At 46.0% G+C, this 17,544-nt stretch overlaps 2 protein-coding genes across 3 annotated transcripts in view; one reads left to right on the plus strand and one right to left on the minus strand.

The window, feature by feature from the left end:
* The window catches only part of GFM1 (G elongation factor mitochondrial 1), a 49,830-nt gene extending 48,041 nt beyond the window's left edge, over window positions 1-1,789 (minus strand). Inside the window, exons 1-2 of the mRNA XM_073578980.1 lie at window positions 1,519-1,789; window positions 1,219-1,371 (exon numbers count right to left, since the gene is read on the minus strand). Coding sequence (XP_073435081.1) covers window positions 1,219-1,371; window positions 1,519-1,593 — 228 coding nt within the window. The 5' untranslated portion in view covers window positions 1,594-1,789. The remainder of the gene's footprint in view (window positions 1-1,218; window positions 1,372-1,518) is intronic.
* LOC141092637 (uncharacterized) lies at window positions 1,616-13,439 on the plus strand. 2 transcript variants are annotated; one of them, XM_073578982.1, is made up of 4 exons: window positions 1,616-1,696; window positions 6,675-6,898; window positions 10,184-10,262; window positions 12,790-13,439. In XM_073578982.1, exons 2-4 carry the CDS (start codon window positions 6,800-6,802, stop codon window positions 13,395-13,397), a joined length of 786 nt encoding a protein of 261 aa, XP_073435083.1. In that variant the 5' UTR covers window positions 1,616-1,696; window positions 6,675-6,799; the 3' UTR covers window positions 13,398-13,439. The 2 variants fall into 2 exon arrangements, with proteins under 2 accessions (XP_073435083.1, XP_073435084.1); XM_073578983.1 differs by having other exon boundaries at window positions 10,187-10,262.
* Window positions 13,440-17,544: the final 4,105 nt, after the last annotated feature.

Consider the following 17,544-nt stretch of genomic DNA (forward strand, 5'->3'; position numbering starts at 1 on the left):
TCGCACTTGTAGACAGTCCATAGTCGATTTTTGGGATGCATCCTGGACTCTTTAGTGAAATAATAAACATATGTTGTCATGTTCTTATATAAAATGCATTGGATTCTTTTGCCATCTGACCATTCACCTGAGCCAAAGGTGCAGGAAATTCTGACTTTGGATGGGGGTGAATCAATGCAAAATCTTTTATTCTCTGCTAATATCCTGTTATGTTGATCTACAGCAGGGGTGTGCAACCTTTTTTAGATACATTAGTACACAGTAAGCTGCCAGTCAAGGATGTGTGAGGGTTATACAGTTTAACTCTGAGCTCTGCTACATCTACATCACACAAAACAGGTATTCCATGAAAACCACAGCAAGCAGTCCAATAAGTGACACAGCCCTGGAATCAGGCTCACTTGCCCTATATAATCGCAAAAACCTGCTGATGGGTTCCCTTTATCACCCACAGGATAGGCGATAACTTGCTGATTGGTGGTTGTCCCACCAATAAGAAGATGGGGGAATTCTTAAACCTGTTATAGTTGGGCCCGCAAGTAAGATGCCCGACTGCCGCACCATTCACTGTGGGACCGGGCAGTGCTCCGCAGCCTTCTAGGGACTGTATAGAGCAGCAGTCAGCCGTGTGCACTGCTGCTCACTTCTAACAGTGATAAGAGTGCCCGTTGTGCCGATCGGTGCGAGTCCCATCACTCAACAAGTTATCACCGATCCCATAGACACCTGACAACCTGCGTTGTGTGAACTCACTGGTCCATTGTGCTCAGTATGATGACTCAAGGTACCAGAAACCATAGCATAGCACTCTGCATCCTGACCGGCATGTGCAACACAAATGGCCATACAAGTCAGAATGTAGCCCGCGGGCACGGCCCTCAGAATGCAGCCCGCGGGCACGGCCCTCAGAATGCAGCCCGCGGGCACGGCCCTCAGAATGCAGCCCGCGGGCACGGCCCTCAGAAGGTAGCCCGCGGGCACGGCCATCAGCTACCTCTTCTGATGCTCCCATACATGAGTACATGCTCGGCCGCTGGTGCCTGTGTTCTGTATGGGCAGAGTGAAGTCACCGCTAGACACCTACGGTGGAGACCCATCATGTCCTGGGAGAGCTGGCGCCCCGCACACTGCTTGCTTGGCATGTCACACCGCCTGCAACTGTATGCCAGGGGTCTCTGGCGTGTAGCAGCCTGAATCAGGGCTCCGGCCGCCTCTCACCTCGTGCATCTGCGCTATCCGCCCGGTGTAGTACAGAATACGCTCCGTCACCGTGGTTTTGCCAGAATCAATGTGGGCAGAGATCCCGATGTTGCGGATCCTTTCGTTGGGGATGATCCCAGACGAGCAATGCCGGAAACTGGTCAGAGGCAGCTGCAACACAAAATACACATCTGAGGCAAAATAAAAAGTACCACATAGATGCTCTGCCACAAGTCCCAGCGTGACCGGTGCACAGTCTGCTGAGACTTGTAGCTCCGTGCCCCGCAGACATATAGGAAACACGAGCTTCTCGCTTACCTGACACCCAGCTGTCGCCGCGACGTGCCGAGGTAACCGGGGGCCGAGCACAGCCACTGCTCGCAGGAGACCCATAGCTGCCAAACTCCCTGTGAAAGTCACGCTGATCTCTGCGCAGAGGAAGAGAACCACTTCCGGGAGTCTCCGATGCCGGCAAAGGTCACACAGACAACTTCCGGTAGGTGGACGCACTATCCCGGAAGTAATAGTAACAGCGTGTTACCCAACTCTGCGGCCAAATCCTCCACTGTGCCTTGTTGTCTATGGCTTATTGGTGGCCAGCAGCTTCTGTGTGGTATCTGTGTCCATGGAGATGTTGGTCCAGAAATGACCTTGGGGTGGTCCCCGGAAACATGCAGTGACGAGTGCTGTTCGCCTGTCACTTGCTTGTAAGCGAGCGCCCCCTGGCGAGGAGTTTGCAGATTACCAGAGCAGCTCGGTTCCTGCGGTGTGGGACGCTCTGGGAGCTGCTCTCGGCAGTTCGGTGGCCTCATCTCCGTCACTCCTTCTTTGGACTCATTTTGCTGTTTTTCCTCCAGTGGTGGAATGTTATTGATTTTTGGTTATAGAAATCTTTCTTAAAATGACAGATACCAGGTCTCTTTGTTGGACTCCACTGGGTTTTCCCTTTATCCCATGCTACACTGAGAGGTCCTCCGCTGAGAGCACCGCCCTGCCCCACGAGTGCCCACCCTGTCCCACCAGTGCTTGCTCTGTCCTACGAGTGCCCACCCTGTCCCACCAGTGCTCGCTTTGTCCCACGAGTGCCCACCCTGTCCCACCAGTGCTCGCTCTGTCCTACGAGTGCCCACCCTGTCCCACCAGTGCTCGCTCTGTCCTACGAGTGCCCACCCTGTCCCACCAGTGCTCGCTCTGTCCTACGAGTGCCCACCCTGTCCCACCAGTGCTTGCTCTGTCCGAATGCCCACCCTGTCTCACCAGTGCTCGCTCTGTCCGAATGCCCACCCTGTCCCACCAGTGCTCGCTCTGTCCTACGAGTGCCCACCCTGTCCCACCAGTGCTCGCTCTGACCGAATGCCCACCCTGTCCCACCAGTGCTCGCTCTGTCCGAATGCCCACCCTGGCCCACCAGTGCTCGCCCTGCCCCACGAGTGCCCACCCTGTACCACCATTGCTCGCTCTGTCCCACGAGTGCCCACCCTGTCCCACCAGTGCTCGCTCTGTCCCACGAGTGCCCACCCTGTCCCACCAGTGCTCGCTCTGTCCTACGAGTGCCCACCCTGTCCCACCAGTGCTCGCTCTGACCGAATGCCCACCCTGTCCCACCAGTGCTCGCTCTGTCCGAATGCCCACCCTGGCCCACCAGTGCTCGCCCTGCCCCACGAGTGCCCACCCTGTACCACCATTGCTCGCTCTGTCCCACGAGTGCCCACCCTGTCCCACCAGTGCTCGCTCTGTCCCACGAGTGCCCACCCTGTCCCACCAGTGCTCGCTCTGTCCCACGAGTGCCCACCCTGTCCCACCAGTGCTCGCTCTGTCCGAATGCCCACCCTGGCCCACCAGTGCCCACCATGTTCCACCAGTGCCTATCGTCCTCATCGTGGAACGTCTTGTGTTGTCGTTTATTTCCAAAGTGCAAATAAAATATCATCAATAGTCAATCAAATCCTAAATTGTTCTTGTCTTTGCCATTATGTGGTCCCACCTGTGGACTAGAAATAATGAGTGTAATCAGTGATGGGCGTGGGAAGCCAGTGCCCAGGACATGGCCATAAACCCCCCTAACTTTGTAATGATGCCCCTTGAGTGCCCACATAAGAAAGTATTCATTCCCCATTGGCTCCCTCTTAATATGTAAAGAATACCCTCTCCAAAAGTAATAGCATCACATTTGTGCCGCCTCCCGTAAACACACATTTAATCTGAGTGACGAGTCCACTTCTTCCCTGCACACTGAGCAGGCTGGCACAGGCGGATGTCATGTGCTGACGTCACTCCACCACGTGCGCTGGGACGCTGATGTCTTGTAGGCCATAGGCCACTGAGGGAAGTGGGGCAAGGAGCCTATGTCTCACTGCTCCACCACAGGATCCAGCAGTATCACTTCAGTTTAGAGTGGCAGTGTGCGCTCCTCTGTATCTTTGGCGTTAACGACACCACTTCTTAGGAGCACAAAATTTATAACAAAAAATTAAATAGTAGCTAAGAATTTTACACCCAGGACAATGGACACTCGGGCTCCACTTCCCCACACAGTACTACACCGTGTGTAAGTCATACAATTCTCAATGACGTCTGCCGATACTGTACTAAGGATAGGTGATTGCATCTCTCTGCCTTTGATCAGATATCAGCCATTTCTAGCACAGCTGCATGAAAAAGCTTCATCTGGACACTGGGCTGCTCTCTCTGGTTCTGTAGAACAATGGTACATCTTGGACCTAGACTCTCCTCCTACTTCAACTAAAAGTGTTGAGCTGGGGCATCCTCTCATTATTTCTTTTCAGAGGGGTGAAAATTGGTGTTCATACCTCACATATTTCGACTGATGAAGCACTGTCTGCCCAATAATGTGCCAAAGTTATTAAAAAATCATGCCCTTCAAAGTTTTTATCCTCTTTATGTATTGCAGTCATGTTATATAGCACTGTGTACTTACAATTGCTTATTTTGCCTTTCTACCCAGCTATTTTTTTCTGTTTTCTCTGCTCTATGTAGAAACAGGAAGTTTCTTGTCCCTTGCATTTACCATTCCTCTCTTCAACTCATGACCCAGCTGCTCCCTCCTCCTCCTGCAAGGGACTTTTGCAGTGAATTATGACTCATTCAGGGAAAATTGACCTACATTAAGCTTAGAAGGATTCAGCTAGTCAGTTTTTAATCATGTGATGTCACAGACCTAGTGAAAAACAGAATAATTAACTGGGTATAAGGGTAAAATTAGCAATTGTAAGTGCACAGTACTGTATAGTGTGATGACTACAATATATTAGGAGGATAAACGTTTTGATGTCAGGGCTTCTTTAAGAGTCATTTACATCCAGCAGGCTTTTGATCAAGATTGGAATATGTAATTCCAGTCTTGACAAATTCCCCACTACATGTGAAGGAAGCTTTAGGCCATGTGCACACGATGCAGATTTGCAGCGTTTCCGCAGCGGATTTTACCGCGCAGAAACGTTGCATATCCGCATTGTGATGTACAGTACCTTTAAAATGAATGAAAAAAAAAAAACGCTGTGCAGACGCTGCGGATTTTTCCGCGCGGTACAAAATCCGCAGCATGTTACTTCTTTTGTGCGGTTTTCTATCTCCCCTGTCACCAAATCCGCAGGGGGAAGACCGCAATGGAAAACCGCACAAAAACCGCATGAAAACCGCGTGAAAAATGGAAGAAATCCGCAGGAAAAATGCAGGTCATTTGACCTGCGGTTTTCTTCCATTCTGCACGGAAAAATCCGCAGGGCTCAAAACTCCGTCTGCACTCAGCCTAAAGCATATTTCCACTCCAAACCTGAATTGACTTCATATTTATGAACAGTGTTCTAGTTAAAGGAGTTTTCAATTACTAGGACAACCCCCCCTCGATCCAAATGTTTGGCGCCAATAAAATAAAAACACCTCTACTCCCCTCTCGTTCCGGAATCATCGATTCCCATGTATTTAATTGCCGATGTTTGTCCCCCATGTATTAGGTTGATAGGTATAGCTATTAGGGTATCTCTTTTCTTAACAATATCCTTGAGATGGTTCCCAATCCTCCTACTCGATAAAGGAATCAAAGTTGAGAGGTCATCACAAGGGGGTAACTGGGCCAAACCCATCTTGTAGCAAGAAGTGTAACGGGCTGGGTGGTGGAACTACTGTGCTGTGCACCAAGGAAAGCCTGGAGGGGCATAATTCAGTGCCTCACCCAATCCGACCTTGGTTACATGACGACTGACAATAGCATGATCCGAGGAGAGACTTAGGAGCTGGGACCAGGTGCTACTCCTGGACAGACATCGGGAAGATGGCATTTGACCCCCTAGTGTTGGGTAGCCGGGATGACCCGAAGGAGGGAACGGTACATGCAGGCACTGTAGGATCACGGGATCCACGGATTCAAAGTAGACCGGCTGATGTACAGATGAGCTCTGGCATGTGCAGATAGGACCGGGTGATGAATAGAAGAGAACTGGCAGGTGAGGACTGGACCAGCTGATGTACAGAAGAACTAGCACGGCTGATAGGCTAGTGGGCATAGCTGATACACAGGCTGGAATACAGGAATATGAGCACTGGGACCTGAGAACTAACAAGCGTTTTTCGGAACAAACTTACCATATTGCACAGGCACCTTCATGCTGGAGGAGGTGTCTTAAATAGCAACTGTCCTCCAGTAATTGGCTGGGGACACTATAGGAGGATGCTCTCAGCCCCTTTAATAGAAGGGAAGTGCGCGTACACCCTAAGCACAGTGCCCAGGGACCTGCGCATGTAAGGGGGTCACAGATGTCGTCTTGTACCCCCCAAGCACATCCCGGTTCATCATTGTAAAATGCTATGTATATATGTATATGATTAGGGAAAGTGTAGTGTTCATGTTCGGCCACTAGATGGGGGCATTATAAGTGTTTAATTTAGGACAAGAGTTCATCAGTGTAAATAGCTAACATGGGAGGGGTTAGCTGGGAGTAAGAGAGAAACATTTCCTGGGTAGACCCAGAAGGGGATAGGTAGCCCGAAGTGCTTGGGTGGGCTTAATGTCCGAGCTACCCAGCACCCCGCAACGTTGAAGGGAGAAACCCAGCCATCCAGAGGCCATCTGTGGGTGCGACAGGAGAGACAGCATAGCTACAGTTACAGCAGCAGCTACAGGAATTGGGCTACAGGAAAAGTCACCGCAGCACAACAGGGCAGGTCGCTCGCCATGTGGCAGGTCATTGCTTGGGCTGATGCCCTCAGATCCGGGGTGGAATGGTTGAGGGAACACGCATATGCAGTGAGACTGGCCTGGGAGGACGCTGTGGAGCCATTGGAAATGGTCCGACTCAGGCACATGCAGTGTGACAAGGAAAGGAGTGCAGGGAAAGACGAAGGAACTTGTAACGTATAAGCTATCGATAATGTAACAAATCTCGATGTGCTGTGAAGACATGAGAGTAAAGTTCTGCGTTTTGAGTTGTACCTGGACTGTGTTTCTGTTTATTCAGATGCGGCCAGAGGTGACCCTAAAGAATGGAGAAAAGACCCTGATTACGCAGGGGCCGAAGAGACAAGTTAGCTGACAGTGAAGCATAATTTGTATATATTGGGGGGCCAGGGCACGCAAGGCCCGATGAGCTCAGCCACGACTACGGCCCTGGCTGACCTCTACATGCACACCCCAGGCAACTGCAACCCCGGAAGAAGACAGAGCAGGACGGGAGCCGTGGTGGTGAGTACGCTGGCGTCTGCAATAAATATACAATTGGCAATCTTTGCCCACTCTTCCATGAAGAAACTACAAATCTCTCAGCAAGGGCATCTCCTGTATACAGCCCTCTTCAGGTCGACCCACAAATTTTCAAGGCCTGAGCTCTGGCTGGGCTATTCCAAAACCTTGATATTTTGGTAAAGCCATTCTTTTGTTGATGTAAAAATTGACTGGTATTTGGAACTGTTCGTAATGCCCTCCAACTTGACTAAAGCACAAGTTCCAGTTGCTGATAAATAACCCTAAAGCATAATGGCTGCCTTCACCATGTTTTACTGTATGTATAGTGTTATTTTGGTAATGCGCAATGTAGGCGTTTTGGCCATAATTCTAAAAGGTTCGTTTGGCGCAAAGTTAAGCCTTCAAATATGCAAAATCAGGGAAAGGGGAGAGGGAGTCAGCTCACCATTATCCACTGCACCTTTCTTGGATCAAAGCCTCCTCCCAGAGCCGTACTGGTCTGGACACCAAGAGTAATATGAAAAAGAAGGGGATTCTCCAGCGTAGGTTAAATGTTTAAAACTTCACTTTTATTTTGTCTTCATAAAAATGGAGATTCTGGCAAACCACTCTATACCCACCAACCAGTCCGACACGTTTCATTCTTATGCAGTCTTAATCATGGCCTGACCATAAGTGGGCATACAGCGGTATGCCAGAAGACAAAATTAAAGTGAAGTTTTAAACATTCTACAATAGAGAATCCCTTTCTTTTTCAAAGTTAAAACTTCGCCTCATCGGACCATAACACATTTTCCCGCACATTCCATTAGGCCTATTGGCAGCCTCTATACTCTATGAAGCACTATGTGGGGCCATTATACTGCATAGTGCATTGTCTGGGGCCTTTATACTGTATGGAGCACTTTTTGTGGCAATTATACTGTGTAGAACTCTTTGTGGCCATTATACTGTGTGGAGCAATATGTGGCCATTATACTGTGTGGAGCGCTTTGTGGCCATTATACTGTGTGCAGCACTATGCGGAGCCATTATACTGTGTGGAGCACTATGTGGAGCCATTATACTGTATGGAGCACTATGTAGAGCCATTATACTGTATGGGGCACTATATGGGGCAATTATTCTGTATAGAACACTATCTGGGGCCTTTTTTACTGTATGGAGCACTTTTTGTGGCAATTATACTGCGTACAACACTTTGTGGCCATTATACTGTGTGGAGCACTATGGGGCCATTACAGTGTATGGAGCTCTATGTGGGGCCATTATGCTGTATAGAGCACTTTGTGGGGCCATTATACTGTATTGAGCACTATCTGGGGCCATTATACTGTATGGAGCACTATCTGGGGCCTTTATACTGTATGGAACACTTTTTGTGGCAATTATACTGTATAGAACACTTTGTGGTCATTATACTGTGTGGAGCACTATGTTGGGCCTTTATATTGTATGGAACACTTTTTGTGGCAATTATACTGTATAGAATACTTTGTGGTCATTAAACTGTGTGGAGCACTATGTGGGGCCATTATACTGTATGGAAGGCCATGTTGTACTGTATGGAGGATTATTTGGGGCCCATTATACTGTATGGAGCAATTTTTGTGGCCAATATACTGTATGGAGGGCTGAGTGGGGATTACAGTTGGAGAATAATACTGTGATGTGGTCACCATTCTTTGTGGGGGATTGAGGGGAGGGGTACAGTAGGCTCATCATACCGTGCGTGTGGAGGGTTCTGTGGAGGCATCATATTGTGTTGGGGGGCACTTTTGTTTGCGTCATTCTATATTATTCACGTTTTTTTATCGTTTGTTTTTACATATTTAAATTGGGTCATTGGGCCATAATCTTTTTACTGCTCTTACATAACATATTATATAATTCCAATATTTTATTCTTACATCCATTAATTAAAATGTACTTTGTTCATGGGACAACCCCATTTAAGTTTGTTTCCATAAGAAAAAGTTAATTGTTATATTTAATGATCATGATAAACTTCCTCTGTTGTAGACATTTTTTTAATAAATATCAAGGTTGGCCCTATATGTCTCATAACTGCAGTGTAGATCTTGAGAAATTCATTTATAATGTTATATGCTAATGATTTCTTCCAGGCTCCGGGGCATGCGGTGCCTGGAACAATTCACTGCCTCCCGACTTCATTATAATGGTACCACCCTCCCTTCAGCGTCATATTGAGCTGTTCGGCGCTGTAATCCCGTGCATGCGCTGTGCACGTGAACGGTTACACGAACCCAGTCCGCCCTCTTCTGCGCAGGCGCCGGTGAGTCTTTGTTACTGCGCAGTGACTCACTGTGCCTGTGCAGAATATCAATGCAGACACTGCCCATAGGAGGGTGGACAGAGATCGTGTAACCATGGGCGTGCATAGCGCATTTGCGGGATTACGACTCCGAACAGGTCATTGTGCCGCAGATGGGAGGGTGGTATCATTATTATGAAGTGAGGAGGCCGTGATTTCTTCCAAGCACCGCACGCCCTGGAGCCTGGAAGAAATCATTAACATTAAAGATTATAAAACAATGTCTACACCGCAGCTAGGAGGCATACAGGTAAGACTGGTCTAACCATTCTATTACCTGGATGCCCATAGTAATAGCTCAAAATCGTCCAGGGGGTCACAGGTTCCCTTTAATTTTGGCCCTCTGTATTTGAGTTTGACATCCCTGTTAGCTGATGGCAACTAAGTACTGACTACTACTGGATTTACCATGAGTGTAAATGTGTTTGACTAATGTTGTATACAACCACATCCAAAATTATAACAGGGTGTTTACACTTATGCAACCACATTATTTTAGTTTTTTATTTTTATTTTCTGCCAAAAATTATTTCAGTATATTTCTCAATCAATCGGTTTGTATAGATTATGGGAGACAATTAAGGTGTTTTGAAAAGATTCTTCTTGATATGATTTTTTTTTTTACATCAACTGTATTTTCATCCTGCTTGCAAGAAGACTGGCACCGATTCATTAAAAACTGGCTTGCAGGAATAAGATGCACCAAATTCTTTAAGAGGCCCAACTGCTTGATGAATTCAGGGCATCTTATCAGTGGTGTGTGCCTTGTCACAGATGTCTCGGCACTCTGTCCCAGCCCAGCCCTTCCTCTGGCTCCTACTGATCCTTGTCCATTTTGCCATGCGTTTCACAAGCACTTTGTGATTTTCCCCAATTATGAAGATGAGACATCTCCGTTAAGGAATGTAATGAATATAATATATGAATGTTGTATCATTTTCTTGTTTTAGCAGCATTACACCCAGGGAAGCTTCAGAACCGAAAGTCAAGAACACGCACTAATGAGCGATAATCAAAGCAACAGTGTTGGTAAGTAACTACTTTTCTTTGTCCAGCTAGGAAAAAATGGGGCCATATGTAATGTTACATGTAATGAATATGTAGAGTATTCTATGTACATGGTCTGATTATGCAGGGTTACTTTTCTTACTCTTTTCCATGTGTCTCCTCTTTTATGTTCACTTTTGTTGTGTTAGTATTAATGTGTTGTTTTTCTTTTTATGTGTTATTAAAGTGATCTCTCTTTATTAGTATTTATTATTATTGTAGCTGTAGAAAAAAATGTAGTTAAAGTGAACCTGCCGCCACCAAAAATGCTATTTACCCACACATGTATTGTTAATCTGCCCGTAAATAACATTGAAACAATGTCTGTCTGTGTTTCTAGAGCAGGAACTACATAGATACAAGGAGGTTAGATTGTCCCTGCACCGGCTCAGGGGGCCGTTACAGTCGCCACTCTTTATACGGTGAACGTGCGGTGGTGGTGCATGCCCAGATCTGGGTGTGAAGGTAGCTCATCTCATCCAATTACTAAGACAACCCCCATCTGTTTATATTATAATGGAGGGGAGAAAAGAAGTAAAAAGTGTTGCTCACCTAGGGGCTTGCATGGTGCCCCAGTTTGGAATTCCACCTACTGCTGCCTTGTAATAGTGGTGGACTGTACTATTGTGTTCCTACCCCTAAAGACACCAATCAGGCTGTGCTGTGGATTATAATGTGAATAGTGTCGCTCAGTTTTAGATATATTCTGTAATGTATAAAGTGAGATACTCCTCATAGGTGTGACCTGGTTAATGCACCGTGGGGAACAAGTCTTGTTAGTATAATAGGCATAGCGTGCAGTAGGAACATAGGAAGTGTAAAATATTAGATAAGTGGTATAATACATAGGTTAGGTTTTAGGACAGAAGGTAATGACCATAAGATAGGATTTGTTAAGCAGTATAAATGTAATATGTTTAATGTATGCAAATGCAATGCATAGTGACTGTAAAAGTATAGCTGTCAGTTACAGACATAGTTAAGGTTTTGGGACTTGCCCATAGTGGAGGTGGGGGGGTAGGCCCCATGAAAAGGGAATGCTTCCTGACAGCAGATTAGATAGGAAAATACAGTAACCAAGTTCAAGTAGCAGCGGGCAAGCATCTATCGTTCGGGGCAGTGGGGAAGTCTTACTGGACATTCCTGTAACATTTGGTGCTAAAGGCTTGGTGCAGGTACTACGAAGAGTGCCTTATCCTCTGGCGTTAAGGGTATGATGGACATGGTACTGCGTAAAGGGAAGGTAAAGAATCCCAGGTGCACTGCTGGACTGAACGGCAAATCCCTGGGGCTGACAGGAACCGTAACTATAGGGAAAGGCCAGGAGGAATGGATAGTAATGCTGAAGAAGCACTGGTTTAAGGAAACAAGCAATAACAAGTGGTATGACCATTACTGCATGTTACAGTCTGATGAACTTGAACTGTCCAGTAAAGTTTTGCTTGTTGAAATGAATTGCGTGTCCCCTGAATTACATGTGGTGGCTCCGGAAGATGGAGGCCTGAAGGAAGTAGGGTCCTGCGGCCTACAAGTGAGTGTGATACGCCCCACACCTAGTAGCACATTGGGACTGGGACATGATTGTCCCATAAAGTGTCAGGGCATCATGGTTGGGGGGCTCCCAGATAAAAAATTGTCCGAATAGAGAATAAAAGCACTTTGAAGATAGGCTGCACAGATGGAAAAGAGTTTCTTGCTGCAAGATAGTTCAATGGGGGTCCTTTTACTCAGACTACACATTTCAACACCATGCTCTAGCAGTCACAGAGAAGGAGCAGGTTTAGCTATTGAAACAGTCAGCTGGCAACTTCATATACAGCTCTGGACACGGACTAACACATCACACTGTACCAGACACAAACCCGAATAGGACCGGTAGGACCTGTAACTGAAGATCAGGCATGAAGTACTGGTATATCAGCAAGTTACATGAAGTACATGTGTTCCTTGGTCTTCATGATACTCTCTGTGCTTCAAACAGAACCCTGAGGCTATCACAGAGCAGGTGCATTTATACGGAGACTTGATTACACACAGGTGGATTATATTTATCCTCATTAGTCATTTAGGACAACATTGGATCATTCAGAGATCCACAATGAACTTCTGGAGTGCATTTGCTGCACTGAAAGTAAAGGGGCTGAATAATATTGCACGCCCCACTTTTCAGTTTTTGAATTTCCACAAAAATTTAAAATAACCAATAAATTTCGTTCAACTTCACAATTGTGTCCCACTTGTTGATTCTTCACCAAAAATTTACATTTGGTATTTTTATGTTCGAAGTATGATATGTGGGAAAAGGTTGAAAAGTTCCAGGGGGCCGAATACTTTTGCAAGGTACTGTATACTGTATATATGGACTTTGACACTGAATTTTGAGTCTATTTTGATAAAAAAAAAATCTGCACCACATGATTCATTGTCTGGTTATAAAGCATCCCATATTATGGATATTAGTAATCAGTAACTGTATCATCTAAGCTATTCTGTAATTTCTTTCTCATAGTTCCTGATGAGAATGATGACACCAATAAGTTGTATGAGCTGATCGAAGTATTACATGGAGTTCGTCCTGCAATGGATTCAGAAGGTAATTCTGCAGAACCTGTTGCTAATGATGAAAAAAATGCTATCTTCCATTCTGCACCAGAAGATGAGAATTGGACATATCCTGAACAGAGTACCAACTATCCGAATATAAATCCTTATGAGGCGCAGTACCACATGCAGCACATGCATCTTTCCAGTGTGCTGGAAAGAGGCTTAAGCGGAATTCATTCAGAACTCTGCCAGCTCAGTAGATCAGTGCTTCAGTTAGCTTATGGCATGAAAGAATGTGCCGACACCATGGGATTCTACACGACAAGGATGCTGGCATTCCAGAAGGAAATGATTAACACCACCTCACAGGCAAACATTTCCCTCCATGATGGAGTTCACTTGCTGAAAGAGCTGATGGCAAAACATGAACCCCGTCTTGCAGACAACTCTAACAACCGGGATGGCAAATCAGACCGGTCTGATGAAAGCAATTCCAAGAGACGTTACAGGGATATCCAGCCAAGATCCCCTGATACTAATGGTTCACGTTATTCTAAAAGACACCTAAAGTAAATATCTAATATTTAATGATTATTAAAAGTCTTTCCATCCTTATGTGATTTTTTTTTTAGATAGATGATTATAAGTGGGGGGGGGGGTGGTCACGCAGATCCTCACTGCTGACACCAATTGTGAAAGATCGCAGCCAGGGGGTCGTAACTGAACCACCCACACTGTTATTTTTGTCACAAATAGCCCTCTGCTGCACCCTACCATCTGGATGATTATGCAATTGACCGACGATTGACAGGGAGGAGGCTGTGACTGTTTCCATTAAGGCCGGTTATCGGGAAACTAACAGTGAGCGTATGGTATATACACCTCCGATTCCCACGCACTGGATATGTGTATATACCCCCGGTGTGGTCACAGCTAGCTCCACGATAACCCCAGAACTACTTGCTGTCATTACAGGTCATTTTTTATATACAGGCCAACTGGATTAATAGTTTATCGAACAGAACTATTAAATTTTACATGATAGGCAGTGTTTATAAAAAATATACAAAATATGTTTTCAAAGAGGACAAAAAAATACAGCATATACTGTTGCATAAAATAAAAATGGATTCACAGAGAAATTACTAAGCTGGACACTGAGATGGCTCAGCTAGCGGACGGAAGCAATCTGATTGAAAACAACTGGTTAATGGGATCAAGCCCACCCTGATATGTATTTTCCTCAGCAATGAACACATCATATTCACCTTTTACCAGCATGTAAGTTACACCTCACCCCCTGCCCCTGTGATGACCTCATGTTGGACGGGTTGCAGAATGTTCTCAGCCCTTCAGGATTTTATAAAATTCGCAACATTTACAATATCTTCACTCCTGACTATGCAGAAGTTAGAGATCTCCTCCATAATTTTTATTGGGATTTTAACCTGTCGTCGTCACATAATGTGGGACGTTCAGAGACGTTGTGCCTTTTCCAAATTAAATTGTAAATTTCAAACATGTACACAGAAGAGCCACTCTAAAGCTGCTTTCACATATCAGTTTTTTGCCATCAGGCGCAATCTGTCAAATTTTGAAAAAACGGATCCGGCGACTGATGCCGCCGGATCTGTTTTTTTCTCATAGACTTGTATTAGAGACGAATTCCAACTGATGGCCGCACGTTTCATCCGTCGTTCACCAAATCCGTCAGAAATTCTATGTCCGTCGGTTGGAGACAATGGACATAGGAACGTTTTTTTGTCTCTGTCGAAAAGTCGGACAGCGACAGATCCGGCGCCGTCCGTCATTTGCTAGAATGGAAGCCAGTGCTATCTGACAAATGACGGAATCCGTCGCTGGATTCTGTTTGTTTAACTGCGCATGCGCCAACACTGTATGGTGTGTGCGGGCTATGGGGCTGTGCGGGGCTGTGCGCGGGGGTATGCGGGTCTGTGCGGAGGTCTGTGCGGGGGGCTGCGCAGGGGTATGCGGGGCTGTGTGGAGGTCTATGCGGGGGCCTGTGTGTGTGTGCGTAAGCATCGTCCGATGGGACTACAAGTGACAGTGATTGACACATTAGCCAATGATGGGACAGTAGTAGTCCCATCATCCGGCTAATGTGTTGAATGTCAAAAAACAAAAACATACACACATATATAGTTCATACACACCATCTACACCTAATCCCTGAAGCCATCAATCACCTGTAAAATATTAAAATAATAAACCAACAATATACTCCCTGTGCCCGATGTAATCCAATTAATACAATTATCCCACGACGATCCCCCGTGGAGAGTTGTCACATCAGCTGATGCGACCACTCTCCAGGGGCTCCGGTGATACAATGACAGAGATAATCCTCCGCATTGTATCACTTGGCCGCCGACAAGTCACCTGAGTTCACCTGTCACTTTGCGGCACTACTGTCATGATCCATACTGGATCAGGACAGATATAGTGCACTAGTAACCTTTTTTTTCTCAAGCTGTGCTTGGAGATATTTTTGCCCCCGGTGGCCATTTGGATTATTGCACGGTGGGGTTGTTTGTTCTAAGTTTGCCCCATGGTGGTGGTGAGTGTCATTGCACTCTGCTTCTTTAGTTAAGTGCTCATGTTTATAATACAGGTCTGATTGCTGGCTCTGCTATAAAAGAGTCACAAGTGTTGCAATCAGCGTTGGTGATAGTACTCATTTCAACCATCCTTGGTGGAGGAAGGAGCTGGAGAGCGTTCCTTGCAGCACTGTCTTAGCCCTGGTGTGGAAGGAGTCATAGGGGATTTCCTTGTAGCTCTGACAGAGCTTGGTGGCAGCGTTTCAGGAGGAGAGCTGCATGCTGGTGGTGGACTCTGTTGCCAGGAGCAAGTGCACAGAGTAAAGCTAAGTGGTGTTCCCCTGTTTGTGTTTTCCCTTTGTGTGTATTAGTACAGCGGTGGGGCCAGTGCCTGCGCCACCCAGCTCCCTAGTAAGGGATAGGTGTAGGGTGTGCTAGGGCGAAAGGTATCCTGAGCGGCGTCCAGTGCGGAACCGGCATAAGGAACGTTAGGAGCATTAGGGACACTGACTCAGGGGAGTGCAGGAGGTCTCCACGTCCCCTTTCCCTATCGCAGGGCCCTCCGTTGTAACTGTGTTCCCTCCCCCTTGTCTTGTTGTTTACAGTTACCGGCCTGCGGGCAGTGTCACACAGGACAGTATCACATGCCGCGTCTTGTTGTCTCAGTTACCGGCCTGCTGGTCGCGTCACACAGAACGGGTCCACGTGACAACTACAGCATGAGAATTTTCTCATGCTGTAGTGTTGTAAAGTGAGAGGCTTATCTCCGAAGACACATTGATGGAAGGTTATCTCCGGTCAGTGTGTCATCTGAGGCCTATAGAGAGGTCATATCTGCTGATATCTCTATGGATATCTATGGATATATCTATAGATATATCTATGTATTCTATCTATCCCATATCTATCTATAGATCTGTCTGTCTGTGGGCGTTTTTAAAAACGGATCTGTCAAAAAGCGGAAGAAACATAAAAAAACAGATGCGACGGATCAATTTTTTTTTACGGATCCGGCTAGCGGATCCGTAGAAAAAAACGGATCCATCCCATCAGTTTTTCACAATCTGTGATGGATCCATCGATCCATTGAGCCAACGGATTGTGACTGATGGCAAAAAACTTGATATGTCAAAGCAGCCTAATACATTAAGAATCAAAGCAGATCTTTCCTTTATTAACTCATAACATCATATTATATAGGTTATTAGTATTCATGCATTGTAGCAATATAATTGGCTCATCTTATATCTAACTATGTGCTGTCATTAGGATACATACTTCTAATTTTCTAATTGGCTAAGTTAACACTGTTAACACCCAGCCTGTGGTCTAGGTGTCCTCTAAGCCTCTAAGTTTTGTTTCTCTCACTTTCCTATGTTTTTTCTGAGGGTATGTTCACAAAGGGCATTTTTGCTGCGTTTTATGCTAATTTTCAGCTGGTTTTTACATTACCAGGCAAAGACTAAGAGATTTCAGAAATCTCATGCACACACATTGTTTTTTTTGTGTCATCAGGATTTTTTGCTTTCCTGCTTTTTTCGGACATATAGCATGTCACTTTTTTCAGCTTTTTTTGCAGCGTTTTTCACCCATTGGCTTGAATGGATCTTGAAACAACGCAGCAAAAACACAGCAAAAACGCACCAAAAAAGGCACCAAATCTGACCCAAAAAGCGCACCTAAACCTGCGTTTTTGCCGCAGCTTCTTTCCTGCCAAGAAATCAGGTTTTGCTGCAGAAAGAAAGCAGCAAAAACGCCCAGTGTGAACTTACCCTTAGTCCGCTACACAAAGACATTCCTTAGCCCCCTTATCTGATCATGGACTCCATCTTGGAAAGAAAGAAATACATTTAGAAAGAAACTAAAATTAAGTCAGGATTAGTGATGAGCGAGCATACTCATTGCTCGGGTTTTCCCGCGTATGCTCGGGTGTCCTCCTTGTATTTTGGCGTGCTCGGAGATTTAGTTTTCGTCATCTCAGCTGCATGATTTGCGGCTGCTGGACAGGCTGAATACATGTGAGGAATGCCTGTTTGTTAGGGAATCTCCACATGTATTCAGCCTGTCCAGCAGCCGCAAATCATGCAGCTGAGATGACGAAAACTAAATCTCCCAGCACGCCAAAATACTCGGAGGACACCCGAGCATGCTTGGGAAAACCC

Source organism: Dendrobates tinctorius, unplaced genomic scaffold (assembly GCF_039654945.1).
Source record: "Dendrobates tinctorius isolate UK_male_01 unplaced genomic scaffold, ASM3965494v1 ptg000060l, whole genome shotgun sequence".
Taxonomy (NCBI): domain Eukaryota; kingdom Metazoa; phylum Chordata; class Amphibia; order Anura; family Dendrobatidae; genus Dendrobates; species Dendrobates tinctorius.

Bases quoted from the DNA above. Each gene is read 5' to 3' on its own strand.
- LOC141092637 (XM_073578982.1), top strand. From the start codon at position 6,800: ATGAGCTCAGCCACGACTACGGCCCTGGCTGACCTCTACATGCACACC. The intron at 6,899-10,183 runs GTGAGTACGCTG...TTCTTGTTTTAG, and splicing joins GCAGGACGGGAGCCGTGGTG to CAGCATTACACCCAGGGAAG. The intron at 10,263-12,789 runs GTAAGTAACTAC...TCTTTCTCATAG, and splicing joins TAATCAAAGCAACAGTGTTG to TTCCTGATGAGAATGATGAC.